The 14,780-nt window shown below is 42.8% G+C and overlaps 1 protein-coding gene across 1 annotated transcript in view; it reads left to right on the top strand.

Moving 5' to 3' along the window:
* gabbr1a (gamma-aminobutyric acid (GABA) B receptor, 1a) overlaps window positions 1-14,780 on the top strand; it is a 93,802-nt gene that overhangs the window by 39,317 nt on the left and 39,705 nt on the right. The window contains exons 9-14 of the mRNA XM_007576011.2: window positions 5,488-5,658; window positions 6,181-6,282; window positions 6,550-6,615; window positions 6,696-6,887; window positions 12,138-12,383; window positions 14,481-14,544. Of these exons, the coding sequence (XP_007576073.1) occupies window positions 5,488-5,658; window positions 6,181-6,282; window positions 6,550-6,615; window positions 6,696-6,887; window positions 12,138-12,383; window positions 14,481-14,544 (841 nt within the window). The remainder of the gene's footprint in view (window positions 1-5,487; window positions 5,659-6,180; window positions 6,283-6,549; window positions 6,616-6,695; window positions 6,888-12,137; window positions 12,384-14,480; window positions 14,545-14,780) is intronic.

The following is a 14,780-nucleotide window of genomic DNA, read 5'->3' as shown; positions in this document are numbered from 1 at the left end:
GTCGTCGGGGCAGAAAATGGAGGAAACATAAACTGGTAGTTAAAGTTTGACCCGTCTGTTTTAGACCAGGTGGTCACATCCTCATATACCCATGTGACCTCCGACCCTTCTCGATACTGACATGTAATAAGTGATAACTTTATTTATAAAGCTGATCATGTTTTCAGCCCTGGCTGCTCTACACTGGGACCAAACGGGACCAGGTAAAGTTATACCTGTGAATGCAGCTTATGCTTCAGGCTGTATGAATATTAATGTGAACCTTATCGTTTTGCATCGATTTTTATTTGTTCTTATTTATTTAATTCATAAAACAAATATTTTATGCTAAGCTCTCTGATTATGTTTATGGAAGTATTGATGTGATTCTGGGGTGTTTGGTTTAGATCATTTCCTTGATTAAATACTTTTTTATGCTTTGCCATATTCCACTTAGTTCCTGTGTTCATTATTGCTCAACAGGTTTTGCCATATTCAGTTTATTAGTATTGCTGTGATGGTCTTGCCGTAAATCTTCATTCCTTTATCTTTAGTTTCTTCATTTATCCTGAGTTGTTTTGTTTTGGGTTTTAATTAATTTCTTTTGATCAGTGTTGGTCTCTGCTTGGTTTGTTATTGTTATTATTATTATTATTATTATTATTATTATTATTGTTGTTATTATTATTGTTATTATTATTATTATTATTATTATTGTTGTTATTATTATTGTTATTATTATTATTATTATTATTATTATTGTTATTATTATTATTATTGTTAGGGTTCTTCATTTTGCTCTTGTTTTCTTTCTCACAGCTGCTTCCCGTCTGTTTAGTTTTCTCTGGATTTTCGGTTCTTTGGATATTATTTTAATTTTTTTAAAAATTGAAATTTCATCATCACCATCAGAGTCCATTCTTAAACACATCGTAATTTAAATTTGCTAAATTGTAATACTAATACATTGACTTAATTTGAAAGTTATTTGACACTAATATGTGATAACTAAAAATAATAAAACCTGAGACAACTTTAGCCTTAAAGCATATTTTGTAAAATAAAGAAAAACAAAATATAAATAATCCAAATGTGGACTTAAAAACAAACTGATCAAAGCAAATATGTGGAGTTAAAACATTCACACCAGAAACGGTCCAGACAAAAATAAATCTGTATGAATAAATAAATCAGATCTGGGTTTAGTAAAAGCTGAGCCTGGTTCTGGTTCAGAGCTGATGCTCATGGTGGCAGCTAGTTGGAGCAGCTTCATGTTGAGCTCACTAGAGATTTTTATGTTAATTTTTTGCTTGAATAGTTTTTTTGGGCCGTTTTTCCCTCTGGTTCCTGATGCTGTGCAGCTGGAGGGATTTTGACTTTTTAACTTTCAGACAGTTAAAATGCATAAATGCTGCAGCAAAGTATTGCTTTTAGCATCATATCCCCTACTCCAACATCATACAGACAGAGACTAAAGAGGAGCAGCAAAAGCAAAGGAGGTGGATTAGCAGAGCTGGTGATGTCATGCAGGTTTTCCCAGCACCGACTTCCAGTTGTTCATCATGTGACTCTTGTGATGTGAAAAAAGTTTCTATTGCAGTTTTGCTACATAAACCAATCTTGATGCCGCCGTAAACGAACACCTCACCCTGTAGAGCCAAAGCCTTTTAGAGAAAAACAAGATTTTTTAAAAACTGCCGTGTTTCAAATAAGTGAAATAATTTTTAAATGTCATATTGTGCAGCTACTGGAGATCCTTCCCGCCTCAGGATATCGGCTCTGTGACGACATTCGCATACGAATTCATTTCCCTTCGGAGTAAATAAAGGATCTAAAGTTTCAACTTGAAGGATTTTTTGCTCATATTTCAGGATTCAACCATAAAATCCTTCACGACGTGAAACTCGGCTTTTCGTTTGTTTTCCACTAATTGCCCTTAAATCCACCAATCGATGCCCTGGCTGTTTCATTGATTAAAACGTGTGTCTGGCTGCAGCTTCCGTTATCGCAGCGGCTCTTCGGTCCGGGACAGAACTCATCGTTTAGCCTCCAACAGCACAAGAGCTGCTTGTTTCCCCTCAGATCTGAAGATCTGCAGCGTCTCTGAGCTTCAGTTCGCTTCTTTCCGCGGCGCTCGGCTCGTTATCTTTGTCCCATAATTGACGTTTCATCCACAGATTAGTCAGTGAGAACAATCAGCTCAAGAGCTTGGCTTCTGCCCTCTTTCTTGTTTCTGGTCTTTCTCTGTTTCCTCATCATTAAAAACTCTTTCCACTTTCTGACTTGCTCTCTTTCCTCCTTTTCTTTGTCGGTTTGTCGCTGCCTGGAGCTGGTCTTCTCTTTGTCAGCCTCTCTCTCATTTCTTCGCCCCTCTCCCTTCCTCCCCCGCCGCCTCTCTCTCTCTTTCACCCGTCTTCATTTCCGTCTCGGCTCCAGCGGCAGATTCTCCCCGCAGACGAAAGGAATCCGTCTGTCTTTCCTACAGGCCTCTGCTGGTTTAACCTCCCAGCCGCCACGCTGTTATCTCTGCCTGCGGCGGCCCGGCCCACGGCGACCCGGTCCGGATCACAGAGGCCGTTAACGCCATCCCGTTTCTCCCTGTTCCTGGAAGGAGCCGGATCCTCAGAGATCTGAGAAACTCTTGCATCTTCTCTCGTTTGTTGCAGTTTTTCTGCTGCTGCTTTATTTGTGCCTCCTTATTGAAATGTTGCCATCAGGAACCTTAAACTCGGTTATTTCGGGTTTGATACAAATGAAATAGTTCTGCTCTTCCAGGTTCAGCCCTAAATAAGCCGCAGAGTGACTTTAAAGCGACTGGAACAGCTCCTGCAGTAGTTTGATCTTTTTTGTGATTTATGTGGGATGTGAACCCAGAGCCGTTTAGCAGCTTTAACACTCCAGATAATTCATCGTAATGACTTTAATATTCTCCTGAGTCATCCGCTGCTGAAACTCAGACCAATTTATGAAGACCTGACAGAACCCCGGATGAGTTGTGCCGACATTTCTCTCCTCGGTCTTCATCTCCTCAGGTTGCTGGTTTAGGATCTGGAAGTTGTCTGACTGGAGGGCAAATGCTCAGAAGCTCTGGCATCTCTCTGAACTTTGACCTCTGGATCAGTTTGGCTTTATCTTGGATCGGAGGAGAAGACTGAGTTTTTAAAAATGTGTAGGTGTAAAACAAAAAGGGGGCTGCACGGTGGAGTGATGCTGGCGCTGTTGCCTAGCAACAGGAAGGTTGGGGTTTTGAATCTTGACCCGGGGTTTTATGTTAAACAGTTTCATTTTGCAAATAAACGGAAAAATATTGAACAGTTTACCTCAGAAACCATAGCAACGTCCATCCATCCATCCATCCATCCATCCATCCATCCATCCATCCATCCATCCATCCATCCATCCATCCATCCATCCATCCATCACCTGATAAAATGTCATATTTTTAGTGTTAATTTTCATACTAATATGAATATTTTAGTTTTGTTGGTTCTGCTCACTTGCATTGATTTGCGTTGGATTCCTGATGATGCTCAGAATGAGCCACAGTTAGAAAAGCAGCAGAGCAGCTATGATTGTGTTTCTGTTAGTAAGTAGATTAAATCCAGTAGAACATGTGAAAGCTGACTGGTCTGCTGGCATTTTTAGGGCTTTATTCTGTAAAGATGTGCTTCTGACTGTAGATTATTAAAACATGAGGAACATAAAGCAGGCCTTCCTCTGTGCTTCGGAGGTTTTATAAATATGAATCTTCCATCAATTAAACGTTTAAGTGGGCAATAATCAGCCTTATTTGTTTGTGGAGGTGTAATTTAAACAACATTACACGCTGGATGATTTTTGGCGTATGTTTTTCTCTGAAGCCGTTCTCTTCTGATGTTTCTCTTCTTCCTCCACATCGGTTGTTTCTGCCTTAATTTCATCCTTCCTTCGTATCGATTCTTCCATCTACCTGCCTCTGCCTGCGGGGATTTGTTTCTATGGGGAGCCCACATTGTACCGGACATGTGGCATCCGTCAGCGCGCCCCTCTGGCTGCCGGTGGTTAAAACCCAGTGGGTGTGTGGGTAATGGGGCTGCAGCCGTTTCGCTCCCTAATGGCTCCCTGAACGGCAGGTTGTGCGTTTTAAAGAAAGACCTGTCAAGGATTTTATCTCCAGTCGTTGCTGTGGAAGTGTTTGATGGGAGGACCGTCGTCACATCTCTCCTCGCCGCTGATCCTTAAAACCTCTGCAGGGTCCGAACGGCGGAAGAACCGGATCAGCTCTTCATGTCTCTCTAATAAACCAAAGTGCCGTCTCAGATTCATGGTGGCATCTGCATGAGAAATCCTGCAGGAAATGTTTGGTTTTTAATCACAGTTACAGACTTTGTTGACACATTTTATTAAATTGAGAGATGTTAAAAAGAGGAAGAAGAGACGATTAGGTGTTTCTGAGGCGACAATATAAACGTCCAGACTGAGATGTTTGTGGTTCATTTACTTTTAAATTTGATCACAATACAACAGTTCGGCAAAACCTGATTAAATGGTTGAGAGTATATCACCAAATATCATAAGAAATAAGTACACCCTCTGACTGCAGGGCTGGAAGAGATGATGTGGTTTTTATAATATCACTTTCACCAAATCTACCCTCCACCATGTCATCAGTTATTAATGAAGAAATCACAACCGACAAGTTTGTGAACAAAAATAAATTTAAAAAGCTTTTTTTGAATTAGTGGTTCTAATAACCGGCGGATCTTAAACTCAACTTCATCCACTGAGAAAAAGTATTAAATGTTACTGCCTATTTTAACCATTCAACACCAAATATGTCCTTATTATGCAGAGTGGAAACATCCCATCACCGCTGCACAAACTAAAATCTGTCTTTTGTGGGCTCAGCCAATCAACTCCAAGAATAATAAATGCTCTTTCTGGATTGGCCGCTGTGTTGATTAGCATCACGTCTAGATATTTCAGCTTCTTTTTAATATGTTAGATATGCTCTATGAAAAAGAATCTGTGAATTAGTAGACTTTCAGTGAATAATTTGGAGTTGAACAGAAAAGTGGTGAATGTGAGTAGACTGAGGTCTGATGTGAACCGGAGTGATGGCTGTGTGTGAAGCTCACATCAGCTGTCACTGCTTCTGAACTTTCAGTTGAATAAAGTTTGACATCTGTGTTGAAGTTTGTCGTCAAGAATTAAAGCAATTAGACCTTTATAGTCAAGCTCTTATTTTGAAGTCAGTTTTAGACACCAGTTCCATTTCCTTTCTTCATATTCAGTTGATACAGAAACAAAGATGGCGGGGCCATACCAGAACAGGACAGAGAAATGATGATTCGAGTCCAGTGTGGGAGGGAAAACTCACTTTGTGGTTTTATTCTTGCATCCATTATGTAAATGTTTCTTCTTTTGAGAGTTTGAGCTTCTCAGACAGATGCACTTTGCTAATTTCTCTCTCCCCCCTCTCCCCCCTGTCCCCTCTGTCTTCTCTCCCCCTGTCCCCTCTGTCCCCAGCTGTCCTATGGCTCCAGCTCTCCAGCGCTGTCCAACCGCCAGCGCTTCCCCACCTTCTTCCGCACCCACCCGTCTGCCACCCTCCATAACCCCACCAGGGTGCGGCTCTTCAAGAAGTGGAACTGGTCTCGCATCGCCACCATCCAGCAGACCACAGAAGTCTTCACCTCGGTCAGTGACCGCCCCCCCGAACCCCCGAGCCCCCGGTGATGTTTTCACCCCGGCTCTTTGTTTTATCACTGCAGTCTTTGGTTTCCTGATTGTCCTCCCGCCTCTCGGTTTTTGTTTATTAGCTCTTTTTGTGTTCTCTGGCTACAGTCAATCTCTGCTGCTGACTGATGAGGGATTTTTTTTGGTGTATTGGTTGTGAGAAATATTGATCAAGCAATACATCCTCCTCAGGACGGCGGTCGATGCCGCGGCACCTGGCCCGTTTCCTGTAATGGAAGTTAATGATTCTGCTCCGTCCTCTCTCATCTCGCCTTCTACTTTTCTCATTTCCAGCTGATGTCTAAAAAAATCCTCCCTGCTTCTCTTGTTTATCTCGCACACACTCATCCTCTATATATCCAATATACACTCCAGGTTGTTATTAGTTTTGTTTTCCCTGTCGGACTTGCTTTTGTCTTTCAACCTGTCACCTCTCTGCGTGTCTCTCTGCCCCCCCACCCCGTCCTTCCTTTCATCTGCCAGACTCTGGATGATCTGGAGCAGAGGGTGAAGGAGGCAGGCATCGAGATCAGCGTTCGTCAGAGCTTCCTCACCGACCCGGCTGTCGCTGTCAAGAACCTCAAGGTGCTTTGATTAAAAATTCACCTCGGCTGCTGGCCGTCTCCTTCCTCCTCCGCCTCACAGCTGCACACGACGCCATTAGCATAGAGGCGACTTGATGGAGGAAATTAATGCGCTACGCTAATGATCAACTCCTGAACAGCAATATGTGCCATCCTGTCAAGCAGCGGGACTTTGGCACATTGTGCTGCCACATCAAGCTGCGATATTGTGAAGTCAAATTCATGCTGCTGATGTAACTAAGCAATACTTTCTGCTAATTTGATGCAGCGCCAGGATGCCAGGATCATTGTGGGGCTGTTTTATGAAACCGAGGCCAGGAAGGTGTTCTGTGAGGTCGGTGTGTTTCCTCCCTGTCCACCACGTCTGGCTCGCCGTCTCCGGGACTGACAGGTCTCCCTTTCCCCCCGCTGCAGGTGTTCAAGGAGAAGCTGTACGGGAAGAAGCACGTCTGGTTTCTGATTGGCTGGTACGCCGACAACTGGTTCAAGATCAAAGACCCGGCCATCAACTGCACAGTGGAGAACATGACGGAGGCCGTGGAGGGACACGTTACCACGGAGATCGTCATGCTGAACCCCGAGACCGTCCGCGGCGTCTCCAACATGGTGAGGGCTCGACCCGCATCCGCTGCTTTCACAGCATGATCCGTAACCGTGGCAACGGATGGCAGGAAGTCGGATAAAATATGACGGCTCTAGAGAAGATGTTCTGGTGCAGCAGGTGCTGCTCATCGCTTTACCTGAAGCACATGACATAAAAAATCCCAAACGAAATGGGAAACAAAACCAAGCCATGAAAATCTACAAATACTGAAAAATATAAAATAATCAGAAACAAACCATGAACTAGATATGGACTTAAAGTTTTATCATGGTATTCTGTGGAACAGTTCAATAAAAGTGTTAACAAAAACTTATTCCTTCTTTTTAATTAGCTGCATGTTGTAGCAAAAAATACATGAGGAAACATGTCCAGTTAATCTGTCTGTCAATATTTATCAATGTTTTTATCGAAAAACATCAAACTAACAGTCCCAACAGTGTGGAGAGTTTTAGCTTCATTAAGTGGAATTTATTGTGACAACAATAAATCAAAATTCTTATAAATGTATCACAATAATTGATAATCGATACGATTAATGCCCACACCCAGCATAAACCATAAAACCCAGGAGAAAAATCTTCCTGATGTCGGATTAATGTTCAAAAAAAGCCAAGAGCTCCGTCTGAGACTCTACAGGCCTCAGCTGCCAGGTTAAAGGTCAAAGTTCATGAAAAACACTTAGCAAGTACGACTGGAAGGGTTGAAGGAGAAAATGACTGCAGGATGAAATGAGACCAAAGTAAAGACCTTCAGCCGAACTGAAACCATTTCATCAGCAGGAGCACGGCCTGGGAGGGATGATGCTTTGGGCTCCTTATACACTGACCATACTCTCCTCTGTATTACAGACACATACAGCATTTAAACTGCAAACTGAAAATCTCACAACTTTCTTTCTTTGGTCTTTTAGCAACCAGCACAGCTGCATGTAGGTGCAATTTGGAGGTGTTTGCACTTTTTGCCAGCTGGGAAGTCCATAAGGGATTCAAACACGAACGGTTCCTCCTGTCTGATGATCCTGCTGTTAAAGACGAAGAAAAAAGCAAATGAAGACCAAATGTTAACTTACATACAACCAGAAGATTAAACCTTTAAACGCCATCAACAGTCAGAAAGCAGCTCTCTGAAACTCAAACATGCTGCATAAAAATACAGTTGCATTAAAAAGCCACAGGTTGTATCTTGTCCTGCTGTCCCAATTTTTCTGAAAGAGGTTTATAAGAAGCAGAGAGGCTGTAGAAAATGGGAGTGAGAGTTTTTATGCCCTGGTTCAGGAGAGGAGGGAGCAGGAGTCTGATCTCAGGTCTGATCCACCCGAGGAGGCGAGGCGTCTTCCTGACGCCCACCGGAAATGACGACTTCTGAGTCCGTCCTGTCGGAGCTCGGCTGCTCGGCTCTCTGCGGGTCGTCAGTGATTTATTTCCAGTTTCTCATTAGTTTTGATTCTCTATGCTGACAGGTTTTTGGTTGGGTTCTCCAGATGTGCTCTGAGCCGGTTGGTGTCCTCCAGCCCTGCTGGATGAACTTGAATCAGATGGTTTTGACTTTCTGTGTCGTCACGCTGCGTCTGAAGGCCACATGTTGTCTGAACTCATTTCATTTATCAGTTTTCCATCTTGAAATGAAGAATTGAAACACTTTTTATCAGTTAAATGGTGAAAATGTTTTTTTTCTGGACTGGAGAAGGATTCTGGCCTGATTCTGTGGTTGTCTCAGTGACCCGTCACGTCTTCTCTCCTGGATTTTCTCCTGCGACGCGGTTTGAGCCCCCGTCTGCTCATTCGTGGTTGTAAACTTTTCGGCTCTCATATGGAATCCCCTGAGATGCGAGTTATTTCTGTAACAGCCAGAGTGTTGGGAACAATAATAAGGCTTGGGTGAACTGTGTGTGACCTGAATCCGTTTAGTGTTGGGAATCCGCTGAGGATGCTCCTGCTGCGTTTCGCCCTCGTTCATTTAGAGAGATTCTGGAGTAGCAGCTCAGATTCCCGCCGTCCTCTAATCGTCTCGCGTTGTCTCTTCCTCTCCGGATCCGTCCAGTTGTTGCTCTGATGATCCGTCTCTCTCCGTCAGCGTTCCCTCCTCCCACCTTCCTCCTGTCTGCTCCTCTTCATCAGCAGCTGCTGTTTATATTCCAGCAGCACCTGCCACTACCTGCGGATTTAGCTGTCCGCGCGCCGCTCGGCAGTTGATAAGAATTACAGCCAGACCTCCTGCTTACAGTCAGATCCATTCAAATTCAATATCTGAGCTGAAATTGGCAGATTGGAGTGATGCTGCGGGCCGAGCCGGAGCAGACTGTCAGCTGCCTTTCAGTGGGCAGCGGCAGATTCAAATGGCAAAAGCCGGGGAGGAATTTCAATCAGATGAAATTAACTTAACTGAATCAGAGGTGTGTAGGCCTAATTATCCTGAAAGGATCCGGAGAGACGGCTGGATGAATGGAGTCTCCGCTTTCGGGGGGAAGAGTTGGTGTTTTATCACAAAAGCACCAAAAAAAAAACTGCCTGCAAGAAAAGAAGTGAGAAGCTTTCAGTCTTTATAGAGCGACTGTTTCCATCTGCTGTGTCTCCATTTAAATGCTGTTGGTGGAAGTGTGGACTTTAAATCAAGTCGGTTCAGCTTGTTTTCTTAAAAACGTCTCGGCCTTGTTTTCATGTCCCTGAAGGACCAGGATGTAGGAAAACATGGAGACACCTTCAGCCTTTCAGGTGGTTTCATAGACGCAGCCTGGAAATAAAACATGTTTTCACATTTTGTTTTCTGAAAATGTAATGACACGTTTTAGTATTTTGTACACCTGCTGCTCAAAACCTACTCATGTTGAAGACATCGACATGATCGCCCAGAAGTTTAGAGGACATTTAACTCTGTTTTTTAATGATGTGCTGCAGTGAATCAGAGAGATTTTACTCTCTGGGACTTTCTCAAGTTGTCAGAGTTTGTGACCAAATTTATATGCAAATCCAGCAGCATCACCAACTGAACAATAGAGTTTAGTCTCTAAGTTTGGGTAAAAAACCCAAAGAAAAGTCAACATTTGTTTAGGTTTTGGTACAAAAGCAAATAAACAATGGTTGTAAATGATTAGTTCTGCATTAATGCCACAGTAATGAGTTTGTGATTGATCCAGTTATTGGCTGCCATACTGCTATTGATTTGTGTTTTAGCAGTTTACCGTCATGTTATCTCCTCTGCTGCTCCAGTTTTACCGTCATCTCGTCTGACCCCTGCTGGCTCCAGAGCAACAACTTATGCATCGATTAAAAACCTCGGTTAATCTTTACATCTAGAAGCTGAAGAGAGCAGGCATGTTTGGCCAAATGTGACATTGCAGCATTCATCTGGGTGGGCCCAGCTCTGAATGCTAATGAGCTTTAATAAACACATTAAACAGAAAGAAAGCAAGCGGAGCGGAGTGTGTGCCTCTGCGGTCACCTTTACTGTCCCTCCTGGTCCCTCAGGCTCGCCTGCAGTTAGCTTAGCTGGCACAGCTCTGATCCCAGCAGGCGTTTTTATTCCCGAATAAAACGCCGGGGTTATGAGTGGCCGTGTGGTCAGCGCGTCCTTCACAGACCCTCCAGGCCTGCCCAACGACATGCAGGAAAGATTTCTGCTCAGTCTGATGAACGGATATATGGCAAGCTGCTGGTGCCAAATGTCATTTTTTTCTTTGTCTGTTGATTGGTGGAAAACGTTCAGATAGACCTGAGGGAAAGTGGTTTTGTTCCTTTTGATCACTTATTTTTAATGATTATTTTTCCTCTAAAATATGATTTTAATGCAGTTTTGCAAATAGCTTTAATTTGTTGGATAGCACAAAGTAAAATGCAAATATTTATACTTTAAAGTATCATTTCCAAGCATAATGTGCAAAATGAATACATTAAAGCTATTCCTATTCATGCATTTAAAAGCAAAAAAAGCTTTCAGAATTTAAAATTTGCTGAAATGAAATTAAAAAAACCAGACAGAAATAAACCTCAGTTCATCCATAAGAGCAAAACCACCCATCGATCTCCCGCTCCGTTTTTCCCTCATTCATGAACAAGACCCTGACATACTGCAGCTCCTCCACTGGGGCAGGATCTCGTCCTCTGTGGACATTTCTTTAAAAATGTCCACAGAGGGAAAACCAGGAAGTGATTGATCAGCGTGCTGAGAGGAGTTTAACTGCCTGTGTGTCTCCCGGCTTCCTCTGGGATGGAGCCGCTCGTTTCCAGTAGTTAGCTCAGCTGAATTATTTCCCTCTGAAGTCATTAATCAGTTTGAGAAATAACATCAAGCTTCAACCAACTCATCTGTGTTCCAGCTGGAAAACCAGTGGGGATTGATCATTGTTGTACTTAATGACAAGGCTAACTGTAATTAGCACAAGCTAATGCTACATTCAATGTACTGAAAGACTGTAAACTTGGAAAAGTTCAGCAGCAGTCTGTGTCTGAATTAATTAATGGGGACCTGTTATGCTCCCTTAAGACATTATGATTGGTCTATGGGCTACCAAACAAGTTCATCACATTTTCTGCACAAAATTATGCATAGATAATGAGATTTAGTCTCCTATTTTCAGCTGCTTTAGGACTCTGTCACTTTAAATCCACATAATCTACTGCTGGCCACGCCCCTCCAACCCACTCACAAACTCACAAACAAATCCACAATTATACAAGTATGCATCTTTGAAAAGCAGAAGTGGAGCCTCCTGCAAAACCAGCAAGACTCTAGGAAGTGGTTTGTGGATGGTAAATCAACAACAAAGCACTTGTCTTTTCCAGCAGTCATTGTACAACATATACATCAGTAAGACCAACTAGAGCATTTCTGAGGTTGCTAGGTAACAGGCTGGGCTTTGCTGAGGTTGCTAGGTGATTTGTGATGTCACATTCTGGAGGTTTTTGAAATGGCTCATTTTCCAGACACCAAAAAACATCAACTGGAAAACACCTGGATGTTTTTGAAGCAGCAGAAACACAAAAGGAAAATGTGAATTTAGCATAATAGATCCCTTTAAATCAAACTGAATGAGGTTCAAATAAAAAGTTTTTACTGCAGTTTTTCTCCACATCAGGCAGCCGTGCTGCAGTTTGAAGTTCAGGAATCCAATTTCCAGGCTCAAACTGAACACATTATTCCAGAATGCTGCTTAGTTGATGGATTTTAGCCCTGCAGATTGGTGTAAGAAAGCTTTCTGTGTTAACTCGGTTCGACTTGTTTCTTCTCTTCCTCTCCATCTCTCCTCGCTCCGCCAGACTTCACAGGAGTTTCTGGGAGCCTTGATGTCTCGTCTTGGGGGGAAGAACCCCGAGGAGACGGGCGGCTTCCAGGAGGCGCCCCTCGCCTTCGACGCGGTGTGGGCCCTGGCGCTGGCCCTCAACAAGACCGTGGCCCCCCTGAAGGCCAAGGGCCGGCGGCTGGAGGACTTCAACTACAACAACCACGACATCACCTCGGAGATCTACAGAGCGCTCAACACCAGCTCCTTTGAAGGGGTTTCGGTGAGTGCAGGAGGTCAACAAAACAGGAAATAAAGTTTCCGTGTGAGTCGGACTCTAACCGTTATGAGACGAACTTTTCAGAGCGGTCCGTCTCTGCAGAGGTTCTGGATCCACCGACATCCAAAAGCACCTCACTACTTCTGAGTGACGTCTCCACTGAACTGGTGTAATCAGAATAATTAGGCAAATTATTCTGACATTAATCTTTGTAGGGAATCGGCCCCCGCAGAAATCCTGTCTGTGAACGTTAGGACAGAAATGTTTTTATTCTTTATTGTTGAAAAGAGAGATTTGCTGCAGAGTGACACTGGGAGGAACTTTTCAGAGCCTTTCTGGTTTCCAGGAGAGTTTGAGCAGCTGACGATTGTTTTAGTAATTAATTGATTAATAAATAATTACATTCTCTAGATTTATTATTAAACCACATAAACCTTTAAAATATGCAAATGAGAAATTCAGATTTTTTTGTTAAATTAGAAAAACATTTTCTTGCATTAAAAACATCATCAGCGTTTCTACAGTGAATCTGAACCAGGAGAAGCTAAAACTGTCCAAGTGAAGGAGACCTGAGGAAAACATTTACAGACAACGGTTTTTATCTTCAATTCAAAGTGTTTATATATTTTGTACAGTTTCTGAATGTTTGTTTTTTTTAAGCTAATTCCCTTTTTTGAGTTTGTGTTCTCCAGCTAACAATTAATCGATTACTAGACTACGTTACTATTATCTAAATAAATACTGACAGTCTTTTTGAACAGCATTCAGCGGACTGAAAGCCCAGCTTCATTTTGAACTTTTTCTCATCATGATTTGAGGAAAAGTTTGGGCTTGTGAAACGGATCTGATCGGGGCGTCCGCTCTCAGGCTGGTTCATTGACGGCTCTGTGGCATCGCATCAATATTTGCTCATCCTACAAAAGCTCCATGATCGATTCCCAGTGTGGCATTTACATTTGGCAGCTCATGTTGTGAACCTGAAAGGAGTCAATTGAGCGCAGCGATTTCAACAGCCCCTCTTGTTGGCTGTGAACTCAAACAAAACCACTGGAAACATGCAGGCGTCCTTCAAAACGTCGCCTGGATCAGGTTCGGCCGTTGGATGAATTTATCGACTCTGGACTGAGCCGTTCAGCAGTTATGTTTTATTTTTTGCCTATAAGTTATTCTCTTAATAACAGTAATAGCAATGCTTGATTGGAGCCACAAGAAAATGGACAAAATAACTACTGCCGTTCTTAATGGTGAACACAAACTCCTTCCAGCTGAAAGCAAAGTTTTATTTTCCAGACTGACTCCAAGTGCAGCAGCCATTTTTTCCAAACTTGGTGCAAAAAGCCAGAAAGTTCAGAAAATACATTTATTAAATAATAACCTTGAGGCAGACAGACTGGATTTTCCCCAGTTTCATCATGATTTTATAGGTTTGAGTACGAAACAACAAATACAAAATTAAACAAAACTAAAATAAAAAAATCTCCAGTGAACATGTTTGCTTTGCATTTAAAAAATAAATACATAAAAACCTCATTTGCAGTCTTAAGTCTTTGTGAGCAATTTGGCACATTAAATACAATAAACACAATAAATATGTAATGGAAACATCAGAAAAAAGGAAAACAGACTTTAAAATGAACACCCACATTTTTTCCACGACAGGCTAAATAAACCAAATTGTTGCCATTAATGGCACCCCATAGTTTACCTCTTCGTCCTGTTTGAAGACAAAGTAATCCCAAATAGGTGACTTTGTAATTTTTGGCGACTTATTCCCACATTTTTTGACTTTTTGTTCTAAATTGACAAATCAGTCTGTCCATGTCAAAACGTCTCCTGTGTGAATATGTCGTCCATCGCCATTGATTGGATTATTGATTATTGATTATCTCTGCAGGGACTTTAACTAATTGAGTTATTAAAATGTAGATTCTAATCAACGCCATGTTTTTCTGATTTTAGTCTGTCCAGCGGTGCAGCATAAAGGATCAGGGACACACACACACCATTAGAGCAGATGGTGTGTGTGTGTGTGTGTGTGTGTGTGTGCGTGCGTGTGCGCGTTTGTGTGTGTGTTTTCTAACCCAGTTCTGTCCTCTCCAGGGTCACGTGGTGTTTGACGCTCAGGGTTCCAGGATGGCAATGACCCTCATCGAACAACTGCAAGGTAAACCCACAGCAGACTCAGAGAGGCAGTGCTGCTGCAGCTGCTGCTGCTGCAGCTACTGCTTCTGCTGCAGCTGCTGCTGCAGCTACTACTGCTGCTGCTGCAGCTACTACTGCTGCTGCAACTACTGCTGCAGCTGCTGCTGCTGCTGCTGCAGCTACTGCAGCTGCTGCAACTACTGCTGCTGCTGCAGCTACTGCTTCAGCTGCTGCAACTACTGCTGCAGCTGCTGCTGC

The sequence above is a fragment of the Poecilia formosa genome, unplaced genomic scaffold (genome assembly GCF_000485575.1).
Source record: "Poecilia formosa unplaced genomic scaffold, Poecilia_formosa-5.1.2 Scaffold394, whole genome shotgun sequence".
NCBI lineage: Eukaryota > Metazoa > Chordata > Actinopteri > Cyprinodontiformes > Poeciliidae > Poecilia > Poecilia formosa.
This window is presented reverse-complemented; position numbering and strand designations above follow the sequence as displayed.